Source organism: Giraffa tippelskirchi, chromosome 8, assembly GCF_054371585.1.
Source record: "Giraffa tippelskirchi isolate mGirTip1 chromosome 8, T2T-mGirTip1v1.2.pri, whole genome shotgun sequence".
Taxonomy (NCBI): Eukaryota; Metazoa; Chordata; class Mammalia; order Artiodactyla; family Giraffidae; genus Giraffa; species Giraffa tippelskirchi.
Genome location: NC_137282.1, coordinates 120,496,195 through 120,518,002, shown reverse-complemented (window position 1 = coordinate 120,518,002; position 21,808 = coordinate 120,496,195). Strand labels below are relative to the sequence as shown.

At 44.2% G+C, this 21,808-nt stretch overlaps 1 protein-coding gene across 10 annotated transcripts in view; it reads right to left on the bottom strand.

Annotated features, from left to right (window-relative positions):
- The window catches only part of DST (dystonin), a 512,241-nt gene that overhangs the window by 286,829 nt on the left and 203,604 nt on the right, over positions 1-21,808 (bottom strand). For all 10 annotated transcript variants that reach the window (XM_081519063.1, XM_081519065.1, XM_081519069.1 and 7 more), the window contains one exon: positions 2,759-2,820. In XM_081519063.1, the coding sequence (XP_081375189.1) occupies positions 2,759-2,820 (62 nt within the window). The remainder of the gene's footprint in view (positions 1-2,758; positions 2,821-21,808) is intronic.

The following is a 21,808-nucleotide window of genomic DNA, read 5'->3' as shown; positions in this document are numbered from 1 at the left end:
AGCACTACTGGGGCGTACATTCCAGAGACAGGGGCCAACCCTCTGTATCCCCACCCCCCCATGGCCACAGCCACAAAGACTGCCAGGCCAGACAGGCACATGGAAAGATGCTCAACATCACTGATTATTAGAGAAATGCAAATCAAAACTACCACAAGCTACCACCTCACACCAGTCAGAATGGCCACCATTAAAACATCTACAAATAACAAATACTGAAGAGGTTGTGGAGAATACGGACCCCTCCTACAATGCTGGTGGGAATGTAAACTGGTGCAGCCACTATGGAGAATAGTATGGAGGTTCTTCAAAAAACTAAAAATAGGGCTACCATATAATCCTACAGTCACACTCCTGGGCATAGATATGGACAAAACTATAATTTAAAAAGATACATGCACACCTATATTCTTAGCAGGACTACTCACAATGGACAAGACATGCAAACAATCTAAATGCCCATCAACAGATAAATAGATAAAGATGTGGTAACACACATACAAAGAACTACTACTCAACCATCTGAGAATGAGAGATGCCATTTGCAGCACTATGGATGGATCTGGAAATTATCATACTAAATGAAGTCAGTCAGAAAGAGAAAGGCAAATATCATACGATACCACTTAGAAGGAATCTAAACTATGACACAACCGAGAGGGGTGGGATAAGGGGGCTGGGAAGGAGGCTTAAGAGGGGGATATATATCTGTAGATACACACATATAAATATACTTACGGCTGATTCACACTGCTGTATAGCCAAAACCAACACAACATTGCAAAGCAACTATCCTGCAATTAAAATTTTTAAAACTAAACAATAAATAAAATATGACACAAATGAACTTATCTATGAAACGGAAACAGATTCACAGTCATAGAGAACAGACTTGTGGTTGCCAAGGGAAAAGGAGGGAAAGGGAGAGATGGCGTGGGCGTGTGGGGTTGGCAGATGCAAACTATTACACACAGGATGGACAGACAGGGTCCCACTGCACAGCACAGGGAACCCGAATCAGTATCCTGTGATAAACCAGAATGGAAAAGAATATGAAGAAAATGTATGTTGTTGTTGTTTAGTTGTGAAGTCATGTCTGATTCTTTTGTGACTCCATGGACTGTCAGGCTCCTCTGTCCATGGGATTCTCCAGGCAAGAACACTGGAGTGGGCTGCCCTTTCCTTCTCCAGGGGATCTTCCCGACCCAGGGATCGAACCCAGGTTCTCCTGCATTGCAGGTGGATTCTTTACCACTGAGCCACCAGGGAAGAAAATGTATACATCTGTATAACTAAGTCACTTTGCTATACAGCAGGAATTAACATACTGTAAATCAATTATACTTCAATAAAAATTTTTCTTAAAAAGAGACTGCCAGACCAGCAGCCACCAAAGGGGCATCTCTTCCTCCAGAACCTCACTTCCCCTGGACTCATCTCAGAAATGGAAAAGTGCTGTCAGAGTCTTCAGCTCTGACATCCCACACCCCAACCCGCACGCCAGCCCCCTCTGCTCCAGCCCGTGCAGGGTCCGCTCGCACGGGTGGCGTGGGACACACGCAATGACACAGAAGCCAGGAGGAGGGCAGGGAGACTGTGGTGCAACACTCTCCTTAGACGTCACAACAGACTTCCATATGAAAGCATCATAAAGCAGACCTCTGGCCAACATATCAGAGGACGAGGAGCAGAGCTCCCAGCAGTAACAGAAACACCCACAAGTTGACCCTCAGATGGGGAGTGGATGACATGGCTCACCTGAAGGGTATGTCATCAGATTTGGGAAAAGGATTCTGTCCAGGGTGATGAGAGAGAGGACTAAAACTTCTCTCAGGTCATCTGACATACCCCATGAAATAAGCAACACTTCTATAGACGGTTATTAGATGTGATTATAGCATGGGCACCATCTCCCTAGGCTACATGATGGCTTAAATAGGATCTCCAGGACAGTCGAAGAATATAACCACTTTTAACATAATGTTTCTATGTGAGAAAACTGTCTCCAAGTCCCAAACAAAAGGCTTAAAATACTACCTCTCTCTGACTTCAGGACTGTCCATAAAAAGGGAAAAAAAGGGACTAAGTTAATTGCGAAATCCCATGGGTTCCTTAGATGAGATTTATAGAATTCCTGGATTGGTGGGACCCAATAATGCCAAGAAATTGTATGCACACGTGGTGCACATGTGTATTTCTGGGGAGAGCCTACAACAGATCCTCAAAGTGACCCGTGGAACACAAATATTAATCAAGAACCACAACTATTAACTGCTCCACAGAGAACACAGAGGAAGCATCAATTTCTCGTTCACATGAAGGACAAGAAAACTGAGTCGAGACTTGTCTACAACCCATCTTTATTCCCACCTAACTCTCTGCCATCCACATAAACCTGATGCCAGAACTTGCCTGGAATCTTGAGGGGGAAAAAAACGTTATTAAAAATTGCAGTTTTCAATGCCCTAACATGTAAATATTTACATACTTCTTAACCTGCGGAGATTTTTGAGAGTCTAATAATGAGAGGTTTGATGGAGGTCACAGACCGCATTGCCATCACAGGGCACTTGTCTCCAACCCCTGTCACGACCCAAGGCAAGTAACAACAGATGCCTGAAATGAGTGTGAAATACTCTAGAATTGAAACTCTGCAGCTGATACTGAAAGGTTTTTCTTTAGAGTCATATACTAAAGTACTGTACAATAAATTAAAGACTGAAAACCATTCCAAAATGAAAAAGAAATGCATACTGACCTTCATGAGATGCTGATTTATCCATTTTGTAAATGTTTTCTTTTGAACTTTGTCCCGTTCATCTGGAAGGGGGAGAAAAGATACAAAAGAAGGTTGGTAAAAATCCAGGAAGAGGAGACCTTCATTATCATTATGCAAATAAAGAAAAGTAAGATGTTCAAAAGGTACTGTTTAGTGCACTTGAATTTTCTTGCTAAGTTTTGGCTCCGTGAGCTTTGAGAGACCTCTTCCTAATGTGTCTGCCAGCACTGACCTCTGCTGCATCACCCCCCTGCCGCCACCACTAGGAAGCCCTCTCACCCCCTCCGCCACCACCACCAGGAAGCCCTCTCACCCCCTCCCCATCACCACCAGCTTAGGGCAAGCCCTTGCATGAACTTCCCAAAGCACTTGGCCACAGATTACATCCCACTTGGCCTTCAAGACCACAAAAGGTAGGGTCATTTCCATGTCACAGAAGAGGAGACCAAGACCTCCAGCAGTTAAAAGATTTGTCGACGATTATTTCGCAAACACGTAAAGTTGAAACACATGACTGAATTCATGTCCTCTGGCTTGAATTACAAACCAAGCGGCTTCTCTGCTAGATTCCCTGTGTTGAACCATCTGGTAACAACGGAACACCCCACTAGATCCTTGGCATGGAGGGTGATGCTGTCCTGGTTTCCACACATGGTTCAGAGAACGGTGAGGGAGGTCTTATGATTTAGGAGGGAAAGCACTGGAATACTCTGCTTCATCAAGTTATCATTTCGAAGAGAACCCTGATCTCCAACGCCTAGGGAGGAGGCTGGTAGCCACACCCGCTCCCTGTCCCGCTCCAAGGCAGGGATCCCTGCTGTGCTGTTCCCTCCTCCCTGGCTCTGCATCTGGGGACGGCTCTTCCTTTCTCCTCTGCGGTCCTCTTTCCTCTCACTGGTCCACATCTCCATTCCTTCCTTGGGGGCAAATAGGCCTCACTCTCTTCATCTCTTTCTCTCCTCATTCTTCATCCCTGAGTCCCCATAAACTACTTTAATAGGAAGCAAAGTGCCTCTGAAAATGCTTGCCTAAAAACAGAGCAACCATATGTTCCTGCAATCCTACTCCTGGGCATAGATCCAAGAAAACCATAATCCCAAAAGACCCATGCACCACAGTCTTCACAGCAGCACCGTTTACAACAGTCAAGACATGAAAACCACCTATATGTCCACTGACATGAGTGGATAAAGATGTAGTACATACATGCAATGGAATACTACTCAGCCATAAAAAAGAATAACGCCATTTATAGCCACACAGATGGACCTAGACAGCATCACACAGCGTGAGGAAGTCAGACACAGAAAGACAAATATCACATGATATCAGTTATATGTGGAATCTAAACTATGACACAAATAAACCTGTCTATGAAACAGAAACAGACTCACAGACACACAGAACAGACTTATGGTTGCCAAGGGGGGTGGGGGAAGGAACGGGAGTTTGGGATTCGCAGATGCAAACAGTTACACAGGATGGATAAACAACACGATCCTCCTGTACAGACAGGGGACTGCATTCAACATCCTGTGATAAACTGTAAGGAAAAGGACATAAGAAAGAAGATACATACATATAACTGAATCACTGCTGATTTAAAAAGGTGATACAAATGAACTTATTTACAAAACAGAAACAGACTTACAGATGTTAAAAACAAACTTACGGTTACCAAAGGGGAAATACGGGATGGGAGATAAATCAAGAGTTTGGGATTAACATACAACACTACTATATATCAGACAGATAATCAACGAGGATCTACTGTATAGCCCAGGGAACTCTACTCAATATTCTGTGACAACCTACACAGGAAAAGAATCTGAGAAAGAACGAACATATGCATACATACAACTGAATCACGTTACTGCACACCTGAAACTAACACAACACTGTAAATCAACTATAATCTAATAACATTTTTAAAAAGGAAATGCTTGTCCTATGTATGAAAAGTATTTATGTGCTTTACACGAATTTAAACATAAACAAAAATACTTACATATGTCTACTGGGAAAAATATCTACTAGTCATTATTAACACAAAAAACACAAATTAAAAAAAAGGATGAGCATCATAATGTATAAAACTGGGCAAAAAAGTAAATAATGAAGGTGATTAAAATTTACGACATGAAATTAATTTTTAAAATTAAAAATTAAATGCCCACAGGTACTCAACCTCACTAGCAAATAATAATAATAAAATAACAATATATATAAATATAGCTTTATATATAAATGTATATAACAAAAATAATAAAATAATAAAAATAAGCTTTTTTACCTATCAAGTTGCCAAGATTTTATGAAAAAATAAATTCATATTGACAAGGGAACGGTGGAGCTTCCCCAGCGGCTCAGCAGTAGAGACTCTGCCCGCAGTGCAAGAGACCCAGGAGACATGGGTTTGATCCTTGGGTTGAGAAGATCCCCTGGAGAAGGAAATGGCAACCGACTCCAGTGTTCTTACCTGGGAAACCCCACGGACAGAGGAGCCTGGGGGGGCTACAGTCCATAGGGTCTTAAAAAGTTGGACACAACTGAGCAACTAAGCACACACATATATGTGTATATGTGTATATATTGTTGTTCAGTCGCTCAGTCGAGTCTGACCCATTGCAACCCCATGAACTGCAGCATGTCAGGCTCCTCTGTCCCCCACTACCTCCCAGAATTTGTTCAAATTCATGTTCATTGAGTCAGTGATGCTATTAACCATCTCATCCTCTGTCGCCCCCTACAATATATACATATATACACACACACACACATATACACAGTACTAGTGGAAATGTACTAACACATACACAGTGCTAGTGAAATGTAGTTTGTTTTAAACCCTCTAGAACTTCACTGTCAATACTCTAGTCACTAGTCACATATATGGCTATTAAACTTCAAATTTAATTAAAACAAAATAAAATTAACAATTCAATTCTTTGATTACCCAGTCACAACTCAAGTGTGCACTGGCTAACACTGGACAATACAGATCGAGAACATTCCCACCACCACAAACATTTCTACTGGAGAGTGCAGCTCTAGGACAATTTGCCAATAAACACAAAAAGTCTTAAAAATATAGATGCCATATCCCAGCAAGTCCACTTCTAAAATTTATCCTAAAACTAGAATGATGGTTGCACACAAAATGTATCAATGACAATATAAATCAGTGTAACTATTTCAAGATAAAGATTTTGAAAAAAATAAATGTTCAATGATAAGGAAATGAATAAATAAATTTTAGTAAAGTAATCCAAAGGTTTGTTCAGATTCGCTTCTTTGCAAGCTACCCAGTGATGGCAGGTTACTCAGAGCTCTCTTACCCTTTGATGCCAACAGGAAGGGAAGGGAGCAGACCAGGTAGTTTCTCTCATGTTTCACAAGCATCTGTTCCCCAAAGTATCCCCTGGAAACCCTTCACACCTCCCATCAACGTCCGGGGGAACCAGAAAGACACCTAAAAAGAGACTATCACTGCTGCTGCTGCTGCTAAGTCACCTCAGTCGTGTCCGACTCTGTGTGACCCCACAGACGGCAGCCCACCAGGCTCCCCCATCCCTGGGATTCTCCAGGCAAGAACACCGGAGTGGGCTGCCACTGCCTTCTCCAGAGACTATCACCGGGTACTGTCAATAACACATTCCCTTTCAGTGAGCAAACCACTAGTCTAACTTTTTTGGTTGCGGCAGGCGGGAACCCATTTCCACCAACCAGAGACTGAAGCTGTACCCCCTGTGGTGGAAGCATGGTGTCCCAACCAGCAGATCACCAGGGAATCCCCTGGTCTCATTCTTAACTTCACCCTGGGTATTAAAGACTAGAAAAGCTGACCAAGGAGATAGAAGGTCACTGAATCAGAAAACTAAGATCACGGCATCTGGTCCCATCACTTCATGGGAAATAGATGGGCAAACAGTGGAAACACTGTCAGACTTTATTTTTTTGGGCTCCAAAATCACTGCTGATTGTGATTGCAGCCATGAAATTAAAAGACGTTTACTCCTTGGAAGGAAGGTTATGGCCAACCTAGATAGCATATTTAAAAGCAGAGACATTACTTTGCCAACAAAAGTCTGTCTAGTCAAGGCTATGGTTTTTCCAGTGGTCATGTATGGATGTGAGAGTTGGACGGTGAAGAAAGCTGAGCGCCACAGAATTGATGCTTTTAAACTGTGGTATTGGAGAAGACTTTTGAGAGTCCCTTGGACTACAAGGAGATCCAATCAATCCATCCTAAAGGAGATCAGTCCTGGGTGTTCATTGGAAGAACTGATGTTGAAGCTGAAACTCCAATACTTTGGCCACCTGATGCGAAGAGTTGACTCATTGGAAAAGACCCTAATGCTGGGTAGGATTGGGGGCAGGAAGAGAAGGGGATGACAGAGGATGAGATGGTTGGATGGCATCACCGACTCGATGGACATGGGTTTGGGTAGACTCCGGGAGATGGTGATGGACAGAGAGGCCTGGCGTGCTGCAATTCATGGGGTCGCAAAGAGTTGGACACGACTGAGCAACTGAACTGAACTGAATCTGAATATAAATGCTTAGAATTTATGCTAAAATTGGACTCAAAGCTTCCACAGGGGTGAGGGCTGGACCCCTGGCTGGGGAACCAGGATCCCACGTACCATGTGGGGCACACACGAAAATAGAAACTGGCCTGATCCCCAATGTAAGAACCGCAGGCACTGTACATACAACTACTCTGCCAAGACCAACTGCATCAATAATTGTTAACCAAAACCATCATCGACAAAATATGTGTGAATTCCCCTGCGAGTCCCCTGGGGCATGAACCAGACCTTAGTCATCTTTATCTACCCCACAGTAGAGACCATGAAGCTTTTGTGCACTCAACAAACATACACTCATGATGTGAATTAATTAGGTTTCTCAAAGGACAATCCTCCTCAGGATAACAAGGTATAATGCCCTATATACTTAGATACGGTGGTATATGTTACTATTACATCTCTTGAAGCAATAGTGATGTTATAAATATGTTTCAGCCTTGCTATTTCTAAACCGATCAGAAAGAACCTAAGTAGCTCCCCAGGTGGCGCTAGTGGTAAAGAACCTGCCTGCCAATGCAGGAGACATAAGAGACGCCAGTTAGTTCCCTGGGTGGGGAAGATCCCCTGGAAGAGGGCATGGCAAACCATTCCAGTGTTCTTGCCTGGAGAACCCCATGGACAGAGGAGCCTGACAGGCTACAGTCCATAGGGTCACAAAGAGTCGGCCAGGACTGAAGCAACTTACCACTTAGCAACTAATTAGCATGTAAGGCAAGAACAAAGGAGTATCAGCACACCAGGCCTCCCTGTCCACCACCAACTCCCGGAGTCTACTCAAACTCATGTCCATTGAGTCAGTGATGCCATCCAACCATCTCATCCTGTCGTCCCCTTCTCCTCCCGCCTTCAATCTTTACCAGCATCAGGGTCTTTTCGAATGAATCAGTTCTTTGCATCCGGTGGCCAAAGTACTGGAGACCACATGACCCAGCAAATCCTACTCCTAGACATGAATCTAGAGAAAAACATAATTTGAAAAGAACCCCAGTGTTCATAGCAGCACTGTTTACAACAGCCAAGACATGGCAGCAACCTAAAGTGTCCACTGGCAGATGAACGGATAAAGAAGAGTCCGTATGTGTGGTGTGTGTGTTTGTGTGTTGTGTGGGTCTGTGTGTATGCACATATACAAGTGTAAATGATTTTCAATGCCTAATTTAGATATTTTGAGTATGTCCACCGACAGCTAAATGCTACCAGAACCATGGAAACCAAATGAACTTTTTTGGTCAATTCAATACATGTACAATGCTGTATTAGCTTCTCAGGTATGCAGCACAGTGATTCGCTTTTTAAACTACACTTCAGCAAAAAATAAATTAGAAGAAACCCTGATCTCATAATTTCAGATTAAAAGAGGCCTCCTAAGCCATGCCATGTGGGGCCACCCAAGACGGATGGGTCATGGTAGAGAGGTCTGACAGAATGTGGTCCACTGGAGAAGGGCATGGCAAACCACCTCAGTATTCTTGCCTTGAGAGCCCCATGAACAGTATGAAAAGGCAAAAAGATAGGGCACTGAAAGATGAACTCCCCAGGTCAGTAGGTGCCCAATATGTTACTGGAGATTAGTGGAGAAATAACTCCAGAAAGAATGATGGGATGGAGCCAAAGCAAAAACGATACCCAGATGCGGATGTGACTGGTGATAGACGCAAAGTCCAATGCTGTAAAGAGCAATATTGCATAGGAACCTGGAACATTAGGTCCATGAATCAAGGCAAACTGGAAGTGGTCAAACAGGAGATGACAAGAGTGAATGTTGACATTCTAGGAATCAGCGAACTAAGATGGACTGGAATGGGTGAATATAACTCAGATGACCATTTTACCTACTACTGTGGGCAGGAATCCCTTAGAAGAAATGGAGTAGCCATCATGGTCAACAGAAGAGTCCGAAAGGCAGTACTTGGATGCGATCTCAAAAACGATAAAATGATATCTGTTCGTTTGCAAGGCAAACCATTCAGTATAACGGTAATTCAAGTCTATGCCCCGATCAGTAACGCTGAAGAAGCTGAAGTTGAACGGTTCCATGAAGACCTACAAGACCTTCTAGAACTAACACCCAAAAGAGATGTCCTTTTCATTGTAGGGGACTGGAATGCAAAAGTAGGAAATCAGGAAACACCTGGAGTAACAGGCAAATTTGGCCTTGGAGTAAAGAATGAAGCAGGGCAAAGGCTAATAGAGTTTTGCCAAGAGAATGCACTGGTCATAGCAAACACCCTCTTCCAACAATACAAGAGAAGACGCTACACATAGACATCACCAGATGGTCAACACCAAAATGAGATTGATTATATTCTTCGCAGCCAAAGATGGAGAAGCTCTATACAGTCAGCAAAAACAAGACCATGGCTCAGATCATGAACTCCTTATTGCCAAATTCAGATTTAAATTGAAGAAAGTAGAGAAAACCACTACACCATTCAGGTATGACCTAAATCAAATCCCTTATGATTATACAGTGGAAGTGACAAATAGATTTAAGGGAGTAAATCCGATAGACAGAGTGCCTGATGAACTATGGAGAGAGGTTCGTGACACTGTACAGGAGACAGGAATCAAGACCATTCCTGTGGAAAAGAAATGCAAAAAAGCAAAATGGCTGTCTGAGGAGGCCTTACAAACAGCTGTGAAAAGAAGAGAAGTGAAAAGCAAAGGAGAAAAGGAAAGATATTCCCATCTGAATGCAGAGTTCCAAAGAATAGCAAGAAGAGATAAGAAAGCCTTCCTCAGCAATCAATGCAAAGAAAGAGAAAAACAACAGACTGGGAAAGACTAGAGATCTCTTCAAGAAAATTAGAGATACCAAGGGAATATTTCATGCAAAGATGGGCTCAATAAAGGACAGAAATGGTAGGGACCTAACAGAAGCAGAAGATATTAAGAAGAGGTGGCAAGAATACACAGAACTGTACAAAAAAGATCTTCCTGACCCAGATAAACACGACGGTGTGATCACTCACCTAGAGCCAAACACCCTGGAATGTGAAGTCAAGTGGGCCTTAGAAAGCATCACTATGAACAAAGCTAGTGGAGGTGATGGAATTCCAGTTGAGCTATTTCAAATCCTCAAAGATGATGCTGTGAAAGTGCTGCACTCAATATGCCAGCAAATCTGGAAAATTCAGCAGTGGCCACAGGACTGGAAAAGGTCAGTTTTCATTCCAATCCCAAAGAAAGGCAATGCCAAAGAATGCTCAAACTACCGCACAATTGTACTCATCTCACATGCTAGGAAAGTAATGCTCAAAATTCTCCAAGCCAGGCTTCAGCAATACGTGAACCGTGAACTTCCAGATGTTCAAGCTGGTTTTAGAAAAGACAGAGGAACCAGAGATCAAATTGCTAACATCCGCTGGATCATCGAAAAAGCAAGAGAGCTCAAGAAAAACATCTATTTCTGCTTTATTGACTATGCCTAAGCCTTTGACTGTGTGGATCACAATAAACTGTGGAAAATTCTGAAAGAGATGGGAATACCAGACCATTTGACCTGTCTCTTGAGAAACCTGTATGCAGGTCAGGAAGCAACAGTTAGAACTGGACATGGAACAACAGACTGGTTCCAAATAGGAAAAAGAGTACGTCAAGGCTATATATTGTTACCCTGCTTATTAACTTATGTGCAGAGTACATCATGAGAAACGCTGGCTGAATGAAGCACAGGCTGGAATCAAGATTGCAGGGAGAAATATCAATAACCTCAGATATGCAGATGACACCACCCGTATGGTAGAAGTGAAGAACTAAAGAGCCTCTTGATGAAAGTGAAAGAAGAGACTGAAAAAGTTGGCTTAAAGCTCAACATTCAGAAAACTAAGATCATGGCATCTGGTCCCATCACTTCATGGCAGATAGATGGGAAAACAGTGGAAACAGTGGCTGACTTTATTTTTCAGCTGCAAAATCACTGATGATGGTGATTGCAGCCATGAAATTAAAAGACACTTACTCCTTGGAAGGAAAGTTATGACCAGCCTAGATAGCATATTTAAAAGCAGAGACATTACTTTGCCAGCAAAGGTCCATATAGTCAAGGCTATGGTTTTTCCAGTGGTCATGTATGGATGTGAGAGTTGGACGGTGAAGAAAGCTGAGCGCCGAAGAATTGATGCTTTTGAACTGTGGTGTTGGAGAAGACTCTTGAGAGTCCCTTGGACTGCAAGAAGATCCAACTAGTCCATCCTAAAGGAGATCAGTCCTGGGTGTTCATTGGAAGGACTGATGTTGAAGGTGAAACTCCAATACTTTGGCCACCTCATGTGAAGAGTTGACTCATTGGAAAAGACCCTAATGCTGGGAAGGGTTGGGGGCAGGAGGAGAAGGGGACAACAGATGATGAGATGCCTGGATGGTATCACTGACTTGATGGACAAGAGTTTGGGTAGACTCCAGGAGTTGGTGATGGACAGGGAGACCTGGTGTGCTGCGATTCATGGGGTCGCAGAGTCGGACACAACTGAGCGACTGAACTGAACTGAACAGAGTTAGAACCCAAGTCTTGTGATTCCCCCAGAACTGCCTCCACTACCCCGACATCCTGCCACCTTTCCAAGGGGAGTGCTGAGCACACCCAAGCACAAGTGCTGCTGGGAGCCGTGAGCCACCGCTACTGAACCTGTGCTCAGAGCTCGTGAGTCATCACCACTACGGTAGCCCACGTGCCCAGAGCCAGTGCTTCACAACCAGAGAAGCCACCACAATGAGAAGCCCACACACCAGAATGAAGAGGGCCCCTGCTTGCCACAAGTAGAGAAATCCCATGCACAGCAATGAAGACCCAATGCAATCAAAGATAACTTTTTTTTAAGGAAACTACATTTAAAAAATCCTTATAATTCCAGAATAGACAGCTTCCATATCAAGCTAGGAAAATATAAGTTGAAAGCATTCCTATAACTATCTGCCAAAATTTTATTAATTTATTGGATCATCCCGTAATAATATGAGGGCTCCCCTGGTAGCTCAGTCAGTAAAAAATCTGCCTGAAATTCAGGAGACCCAAGTTTGATCCCAGGATCAGGAAGATCCCCTGGAGGAGGGTATGGGAACTCACTCCAGTATTATTATCTGGAGAATTCCATGGACAGAGGAGCCTGGCGGGCTATATTCCATAGGGCCACAGGAGTCAGACATGACTTAGAGACTAAACCACCATAATAATAAGAACTCTAACAAATTTACTCTGTCCCATTAAATTTAACCTATGATGTGTATCATATAAACTCCTTTTAGTACATAATGATTAATAAAATATATTTTTTAAAAAAGAGTGTATATATATATATACATGTAACTGAATCACTCTGCTGTAGAGCAGAAATTAACATATTATAAATCAATTACACTTCAAAAAAAATAAATTTAAAAATAAAAAAATATATGTCTTGGGTTATGGAAAGCCATATGCATTGATATGTTAATTGCATAATTTACAATGAAAAATTAGAAGCAATTTAATTATATGATATCTAATGATTATTAAATTCTGATTTTTCCTTTTAAATAAATATATATATATATTTATTTTCTCAATTAATAAAAACCAGTTCTATATTTTAAGGAACATGAAGAATAGAACACAAGTTCTTAAAAACTACTCACATATTGGTTAATTTCTTAGCCACGTGACAGATCAAGAAAGCTGATTACACCAAATGATCAAATAACGAGAGACTTAGTCACGTAATACAACTATATAAAGGCTTTTTTGATCACTGACGTTTTGTTGTGGTTGATAGTAGCTCACAAGCACTATTGAAAATGTAAGGTGGGTGTTAGACATTTAGCAGGTCAATACTGAGGTAGTATCTGGGGATTATGGTCCACAGCTGAAGTAGCGGGTAAGGCACGAAGACTAACCTGAACTAAATAACACATGACTCATAGATTCTGATACTGTTTTCTAACAATAATAACCTAACCTTTTAAGCCATGGTAATCCTAGACGAGCCCCCTTCAAGTACACCAAAGGAGGGTCTTTTACCCTCAAAGCCTCCCAGGATGCTACGGTAATGAGGAAAGAGTTACCGTGGACTCAGGGCCTCAACTTTCTTTTAGAAAGCAACTTACAACCCGGGAATAACTGAAGTCTGGGCAGACAGTGATCTACCACTTTCCACACACATTATTTCAAGAGGGAGTATTCAAGATGACACCATCTAATTTTCCAATTATAAGTTTCATAATGGCTCTTTCTTTCACTTCAGTGAGGGAGGTCTAACGCTGAGGTTTATATTTAGGGCAACGTTGCTAAGGCAACAAAAAGGAAAAGACTCTCTTGAGTTATTAACTGATTCTGCTTGTTTTACAAACTATTTTTCTGAATGGAGCTTTAAAACATTCCTCTATTGGAACAGTACTTCATTTAGAGAGTACGTTTTAAATGAAAACATACATTTATGATCACCTCGTAAAGTACAACGTGGCTGAACATTCCACAATGACAAAGAAGGCAAACAACAGCCGAGTTTGAAAACACAAAAAGGATAAAAAGAGCACCGATTATTACAACTTACACTGCCTGGTCTTCGGTAAAATCCAATCAAAGCTAAACCACTTCGTATCACCCATAAGACACCTATTAGGATTCTCTCAATGCGTGCCCTAGGTCCAACAACAAGGGGAAGTCCCGTCCAGGGAGCCGCAGGAGTGGTCATGGAAGCCCGCCCAGACTCTGAGAGGAGCCCCGCAGTCTACGACATCCCCGCCGTGGGACCCATCGGGTCCTGCACCCCCCTCCCGACCCTGCAGCGCGGAGGCGAGCGGACAGGTGGCTACCGACCCATGCAGCACATCAGCGCCACCAGTCTCGAGTTCCAGTCTCCATCGTCCCTCAGGACCTGGCCCATCCTTCCGCGGGAAATCTGTCCGGCAGCTCCCTAAGCTTTCCGTACCAGCACTCATGTGTCAGAGTCCTGGCAAGGTTCTGGACAGGAGGGAAAACACTCACTAGACACTCCCACTCCCAAGCAGTCAACTCCCCCTTTTAAACAAACATGAGCGAAGCCAGCCTCCGCCACTATTTTGCTGGGAACACAGACAACTCTTACTAAAAAGAAACTAAATCGTCTTTCTCCTTTGACCCTTAAAGCTGTTCAAATGAAGTCCCTGGAAAAGAAAGTTGTGCTTGCCTAACTTTTTTTGCAACCAGGCAAACCAATCAGATGTTAGATTTCACCGCTGCACCAGCTCATCACATTCCCTCCTCTAACACCCCAGGCAGGATTCCCCTGGGATAAAAACAAAACAAAACAAAAAACCCAACCAGCTCAACTAGTTTAACTCATCTCTGACATGCACGCTATGAAGGTGATTTGCACAGGAAGCCTAGCTGTACAGGCTGGACACGTGTCCTTCAAGGGAAATACTGCAGTCAGGTATTTCTTTCTGTACCTCACATATTTCACATCCACATTTTAATGATGTCACAAACAAGGTTGGGGAGATTAAGAAACTAGCCTGAGATTTCACAGCCTAAGTGGGACCTGAAATCTGATGCCAAAACCCACTTCTTGTCTGTGTCATCAAATAACAGAAGCCCCAATCTAATAATGCAGGAAAAACAAGGAGTCTCCAATTTAAAAAGACTTCACTTTCAAGCACAAAGAAAAATGTCAAGAAATGAGGACCTTTGTTCTAAAGAAACACCAGACTAAGCGTCCTCAGCACAACTCTGTTTGTCTGAGACATTAGACAAACAGACCTGCTCGAACAGAAACTGTGCAAACAGCAGTTCCACAAACAACAAACATTTGGCCAGGGAACCTGCCTCTTTGACCAGGCCAAGGGGAGAGACAAAGCCGGGTGAACAGTGGCTTTGAATGTGCTTTGAAACGTTCAAGGTGTGATCACTAAGTCTCCTCTAAACAGACTGTGACAAAATTACATCAACGTCTACTAAAGTTTAAAGTATCCTTCACTTTCTCTCCCATTCCAATTGTCTGTTTCAGAGCCCCAAACTCCACCAGCACAAAGCCTCAGCCTACCTACTTTCTTGAAAGAGTGTGATAACGCTAGCAAACACTCAGGGAGTGCCTGCTATGTGCCAGGTACTATTTTTACCTACAGACATGCAACACATAGACTGCCAGGCATGCGAACAAAACCCGTCATGGGATCATGCCACCCACTCACAGCAGGATCTGAAGCACTTAGAGCTTAAACATTTGCCCAGGATCACACAGCCACCAAGGGCAGAGGGTGGGGAGAAGATGCAATTTGCAAAAGCATATTCAATATTATCATTCCATATTCAGAAAACAAAATGCCAGCTTTTAAAAAATAAACTAACAAAAAGGAAAAGGTGAGGCTTGGCCAGATCTTCAGTGGTGGGGATGCACAAAAGATGGAATTCACCTTCTGCAGATCAGCGATTCTAGAGGGTGGAGGAAGGATACTCAGGAGGGCTTCCCAGGGGGTCACAATGGAATTTAGGACAAGGATGAGATCTCTGCATTTACTAATAATGGTCAGGTGTGAATTCTGGAAGACTAGGAGCCACCTGACAAAAGGCTCTATCCAAAGAGAGAGAGAGAGAGAGAAGGGACAGAGGAGAGAGAGAAAGAGAAGGGGAGCAGAGGAAGGAAAAAACAAGATGAAGTGCGGAGTTCGTGTGAGGGAAGGCAGGAGGCAGAGGAAAAGGGGGTCTAGGGAATTTCCCTGCTCCTGCCAGGAAGCGCCTCTGTGATTCAAGACAGTGCAAGCAGTGTGGGGGGTGGGGGGAGCTGTTAAGATTTGTTACAGCAGAAGGAAAACTGGCTGGAAGAAACAGCTGGGATCAGTGAGCCGACCAGCTCCTGAGACTGACAGGCTGTAACCAGGAAGCTGGGGTGGGGGGTGGGGGGTGCGGGGGCAAGGATGGGGCAGGGCGGGAGTCAGACCTGCTGCCACGGCCCCTACGAGCCCCCACCTCTCACTCGGGCCCTGGGCCGCATCCCAGTAACAGCAGACCCGCCCACCTGTCAGGACCTTCACCCACAGGGGTCGCGACCCTGGGACCGGGGATTGAAGGCGCAATCCCATCTTGGTTGAAAACTTCCCCAATAACAGAAGCATCGTGAAGTCCCCATGAGCACAGCTGACATCCAATTTCCAGCTGGCCCTTCGGTCTGTGTGCCCCGCCTCTGTGGGACCACAGACAGCGAGGAAGAAGCTGGACGTCTCTGAGCCCTAGCCAAGCTTTCCCCCGACCCACTCTGTTAAAAGCAAGATTCTTTTCAGGACAATTCCACCAAAATCATGCCACTGATCTATTCATCATTAGAAAAAATAAGACTGCAAAACATCCTAGGACTCCATGGATGAAAGTAGACCTGTGTTATTCCCCAGTAACTCCTCAGCTTAGTCACGACCTCAAAGTCCCACTGACTCCAAGCCTACACCTGGTCCTCCACCGAGGAGCCTGGTCCAGCTCTGGGGCCCTTACTTCCAGTCACAGCACATCTTGTGCTCTGCATCATGCACACAGTTTAACACTTTGGTGGAGGGAGGTTCTCTTTTCTTCATTCTCAAGCTCAATTCTTCTTTGCTTAAACAGAATTCTTCCTCTTCTACAAGAAATGACAGCATCAAAACTCTAGGGCTCTCCTTTTACCATTACTGCTTTTATCCGTTTCAATTCCCAGTGCTGATGATTTTTCTGAGTGTTTTTATAACTATTATTTGTTAAGATCTAAATCAAGATGAAATTGACATTGTTTTCTATCACAGTTCCTCCTTGGTCAGAGCATGATCTACAGTTTACTGTTAGATCTAAGTATGGTTAAAAGCCACACTTCAAAAGGAGTTAGTGGCACATCTAAATGATCATCTTCATAGAGAAGCTCTTTACTCTTTCAGAGATCCTTAAAATTTCTCCCAAGGAAATGAAGATAGCTTAAAAAGGAGATGGTGCTGACAATGTACCTCAGACACACAGCATAATAAAATCATCAGATGTATCCTGACAGTATATGAGGAAACTATACAATACCAGAAAGGAGAATGAGAAAAAATTAAAACAAACCATTTAGAAGAAAGTATTAAAAATTATATTTTAAAATAGTTGGGTAGGAAGAGGGTTTCAAAACTAGTTACACTCCCCCCCAAAATGAACATATCAATGGCTGACAAATCTGATGAAGCCCTGATACAACAGATGCTATAAAAGAAGTTAAAAAAATGACAAAGAAAATATATGCTATATATAATACACACCAAGAATATCCAAAGTAGATGAAAAATCCCATTAATAATCAATAAGATAAAAAGACAGTCCCTCCCTGACTACAAATGATGTCAGCATACAATTCAAAGGCGGAATCAAAAAGATTCAGGGAAAGGCTCCCCCAGCCTTCCAATCAAGAAACGTACATGAAGCAAGAGATTTCACACTGGCATAAATTTTATAAGAATGACAGTGACTAAAGCAGAGGCAGACAGCTCCATATGTGCAATGGCAAAAAAAAAAAAAACAATTATGAGGGCAATTTGTCAGCATCCATTACAAATGAAAATGTATACAACTTTCTGCATGAACAATTCTACCTGTAGTAAATCTAAAGAAATACTCGTATATATATGATCAGCATACAAAGATGTTTACTGTAGCAAAATACATGAAACAACTTAAATGTCAGTCAGTAGGAGACTAGATGAATGAATTATATCTAATCCACCTTCCAGAATACTAACAAGGGAAAACGTGTACAACACGACATAAAAAGATTGTAAGATATACAGTTAAGTGGAAAAAAATGCAAAATTATATATATATATATATATAGAGAGAGAGAGAGAGAGAATATACACCAAATTGAGAAAGAGCCATTTTCATCAAAGGGGCTGAAACTAGAAGGGGGGTGCTGGTAAATTTCATATTTCATTTTGCCTACTTCTAGATGGAGTGTTGCTATCTTTTATAAGAAAGACATGCTGTGTAGGACTATTAACAACAACTGTGAGGAAAAAAGTGTTTCAAGTTTTTTTCTTTATTTATGTATCGAATACTCTGCAGGAGAAGCAGGCTGGGTCCCTGGGTAGGGAAGACCCCCTCGAGAAGGAAACGGCAACCCACTCCAGTCTTCTTGCCTGGAGAATCCCACGGACGGAGGAGCCTGGGGGGTACAGTCCATGGGATCCCCAAAGAGTCAGACACGACTTAGTGAGTAAACAACTCTCTCTAGAGAAGATACAGAAAAAGGACGGACACGGGCAGGCACGCCCCACCAGGATCTGAAGGTGGAGAGAAACACCTGCAAGAGGGCACCTGCTTTCAGGCTGCTGGCCCTGGAGGGGGGAGAGGAGGAGGGGGAAATGGGGGAGGGGGGAAATGGGGGAGGGGAGGGGGAGAGGGAGAGATAGGGAGGGGGAGATGGGGAGGGGGAGGGGAGATGGGGAGGGGGAGGGGAGATGGGGAGGCGGAGGGGAGCAGAGGAGATGGAGGGGGAGGGGGAGGAAGGGAGATGGAGGGGGAGGGGGAGGAGGGGAGATGGAGGGGGAGGGGGGAGGGGAGATGGAGGGGGAGGGGGAGGAGGAGATGCGGGAGGGGGAGATGGGGGAAGGGGACGGGGGTGACGGGGGAGGGGGGAGGGCTGGAGGCTGGGGAGAAGGGCGGAGCAGCTGGCGACCAGAGGGCGGCGCCCAGGGTGGGATACGCAGTTATGAGTCTTTGGAGACCCTGAAAGTCAGTAACTGAAAATATTCAGCAATCACCCTCCAAGTGTAATCGCCATGGAAGGAAACGCAGCCCGGTTTTGCCCAGGCTGTCAGGAATCCAGAGGCAGGGCCGGGGGAATGTGCTCAGCAAGCTGAGGCAGGGCTGAGGCGGAACAAGAGCCGCACGAAGCCCGCCCGAAGACGCCCTTCCGCCTCCCCCCGCCCCGTCAGCCGTCCGCCGGCGCTCCTGTCAGGGCGGCAGCTGCGGACCGGGGACAGGATCCATAGGGTCGGCGGCTGGAAACAAAACGGCACTGATGGGTTCTGCTAGGAGGAAGACTTGACTGGTATCTGTTCTCACGACTGGCCAAGAATTGGCCGAGAAAATTAAACTCCCAGCATCGCGTTCAACCCACCTTCTCCACCTGGGCATCCTAAAAACACAGGAACACGAGAACGCCAAGAACCTTCCAGGTGCAGCTACACTGTTGGAAGGTACGTGACCGCTGCTGTTCTGAGTCACCACGCAGGACAGAAAGTCTGCACAGGTCTCGTTCTGTGTGTGACACTCGCTTCCCAAGGCTGTGGAATTACAGGGTGACTCACGTGTGCTTTCCCTCCTGTAAGAGCCGGGCTAGACCCAGAGCAGGGCAGCGGCAGGCGAGGCAGGTGCAGATCACCAAAAACAAGACCCCGCCACTGGGAAACGTCAACCGAGGCTTGTTTCACAGAGAGCCTGCCTCCTGCCCAGGGCTCTTATCTCAGGGTAGTTTACAGCTCAGTTACAGAATCAGGAAGCATGCTGTGCACTTCAGGAGCCACAAACCAGGTGACTCAACCCACCCCAGAAGGGCTCTGCCATGACCCACCCACCCCCATCACCACCACACTCACTACCATTTCCACCCCCACCCCCACTGCACTCACCACCACAATCCATCACCCCAGCACAGCACCACTACCACCCCCACCCCCATCACCCCCACCATAATAATCATCCCCATTACCCCTACCACAGCCACCATAATAACCACCCCCATCACCCCCACCACAGCCACCAACTACCACCCCCACCTCATCACTATCACCACCCCCATCACCCCCACCATAATAATCACCCCCATCACCCCCACCATAATAATCACCCCCATCACTATCACCACCCCCATCACCCCCACCACCCCTACCATAATAATCACTGCCATCACCCCCACCACAGCCACCTACTACCACCCCCACCATCACCCCCACCCCATCACTATCACCACCCGCATCACCCCCACCAACTGTGAATCAACTCTACTTCAATTAAACAATGAAAGGGCTGCTCTGGCAATCCAATGGTTCAGACTCAGAGCTTTCCCGGCAGCACCCAGGTTCAATTCTTGGTCCTGCAAGCCATCCAGTGCAGTTAAAAAAGAAATTAATTTTTTTAAGAAAGAACCCATTCTTTCTTCTATGCATGCTCCCCTGTTTATTATGTGTGGCTCTAAAAATTTCTGGCCATAAAATTTTTAGATAATTATAACTTCTTTGCCTCATATTATATAATAAAAGATTATCAATGAAAAAAACAACCACTAAATATAAACCTTGCCTGGTACTTAAAATTTATGAAGCTCTTATTATTACTACCTATTGACAGAAAAATGTGAAATAATTTCAATATCCAAGGACAGAAAAGTGAGCAACTCAGTTCCAGCATGGGAACAAAATGATCGTGCTTTCATTAAACTGCACCGTTTCCAGGACATGAAAATGCCAGTTACAACATCAGTATCTTCTTCCCATTTTTCCTCAAGGAATATACTTTTTACAGTTGGAAGGAAAGGTTGTACAGCAGGCATTCTTGTGGGAGTTTTGTTTTGAGAACCCCTCAATTTGCACAAAAAGGCCTAATGCCTTCTGTTCCTGACTGCTCCTGGCGTCCTCATCCTAAACAAGTATGGCTGAGACTGAAACACCAGACTCAGGCAAACATTTAAGGTGCTGGGGCATTTTTCCCAGGAGACAAGCTTCTGGCTCCCCCAGAGTGCAGGGCACAACCAGATGGCTCATCAGCCAAAACTCAGAACTGAGTGTTCAGCATCTCTGCCCGGCTGCTGAAACGGCATTTGTAAACTCAGATTTATTCCAGCAATGAATTACTTTCACAGCCCCTACGGTCAGAGGCGTGACTCAGAGACCTGCTCCAGCCCAAACCTATTCCAAAAACAATGGGGAGATGGTCAGAGAAATGATGCTAGTTTGAATTGCAGGCATCACCTGCCATCTAGAGACTAAAAAATTCAAAGCAAACCACTAAAAATATATAAACTCAGTCTTCATTTTTTTGTAGGCAAATCTCTGTAACTAAATTTATAAAGGTTTGATCTGCATCTTCTATGAAGCTTAGATTTCCGGGCACCTAAGGACCATGTTAAAGCAAAGGAGAAAAGGAAAGATATTCCCATCTGAATGCAGAGTTCCAGAGAATAGCAAGGAGAGATAAGAAAGCCTTCCTCAGCGATCAGTGCAAAGAAATAGAGGAAAACAACAGATTGGGAAAGACTAGAGATCTCTTCAAGAAAATTAGAGATACCAAAGGAACATTTCATGCAAAGATGGGCTCGATAAAGGACAGAAATGGTATGGACCTAACAGAAGCAGAAGATATTAAGAAGAGATGGCAAGAATACACAGAAGAACTGTACAAAAAAGATCTTCACGACCCAGATAATCACGATGGTGTGATCACTCACCTAGAGCCAGACATCCTGGAATGTGAAGTCAAGTGGGCCTTAGAAAGCAT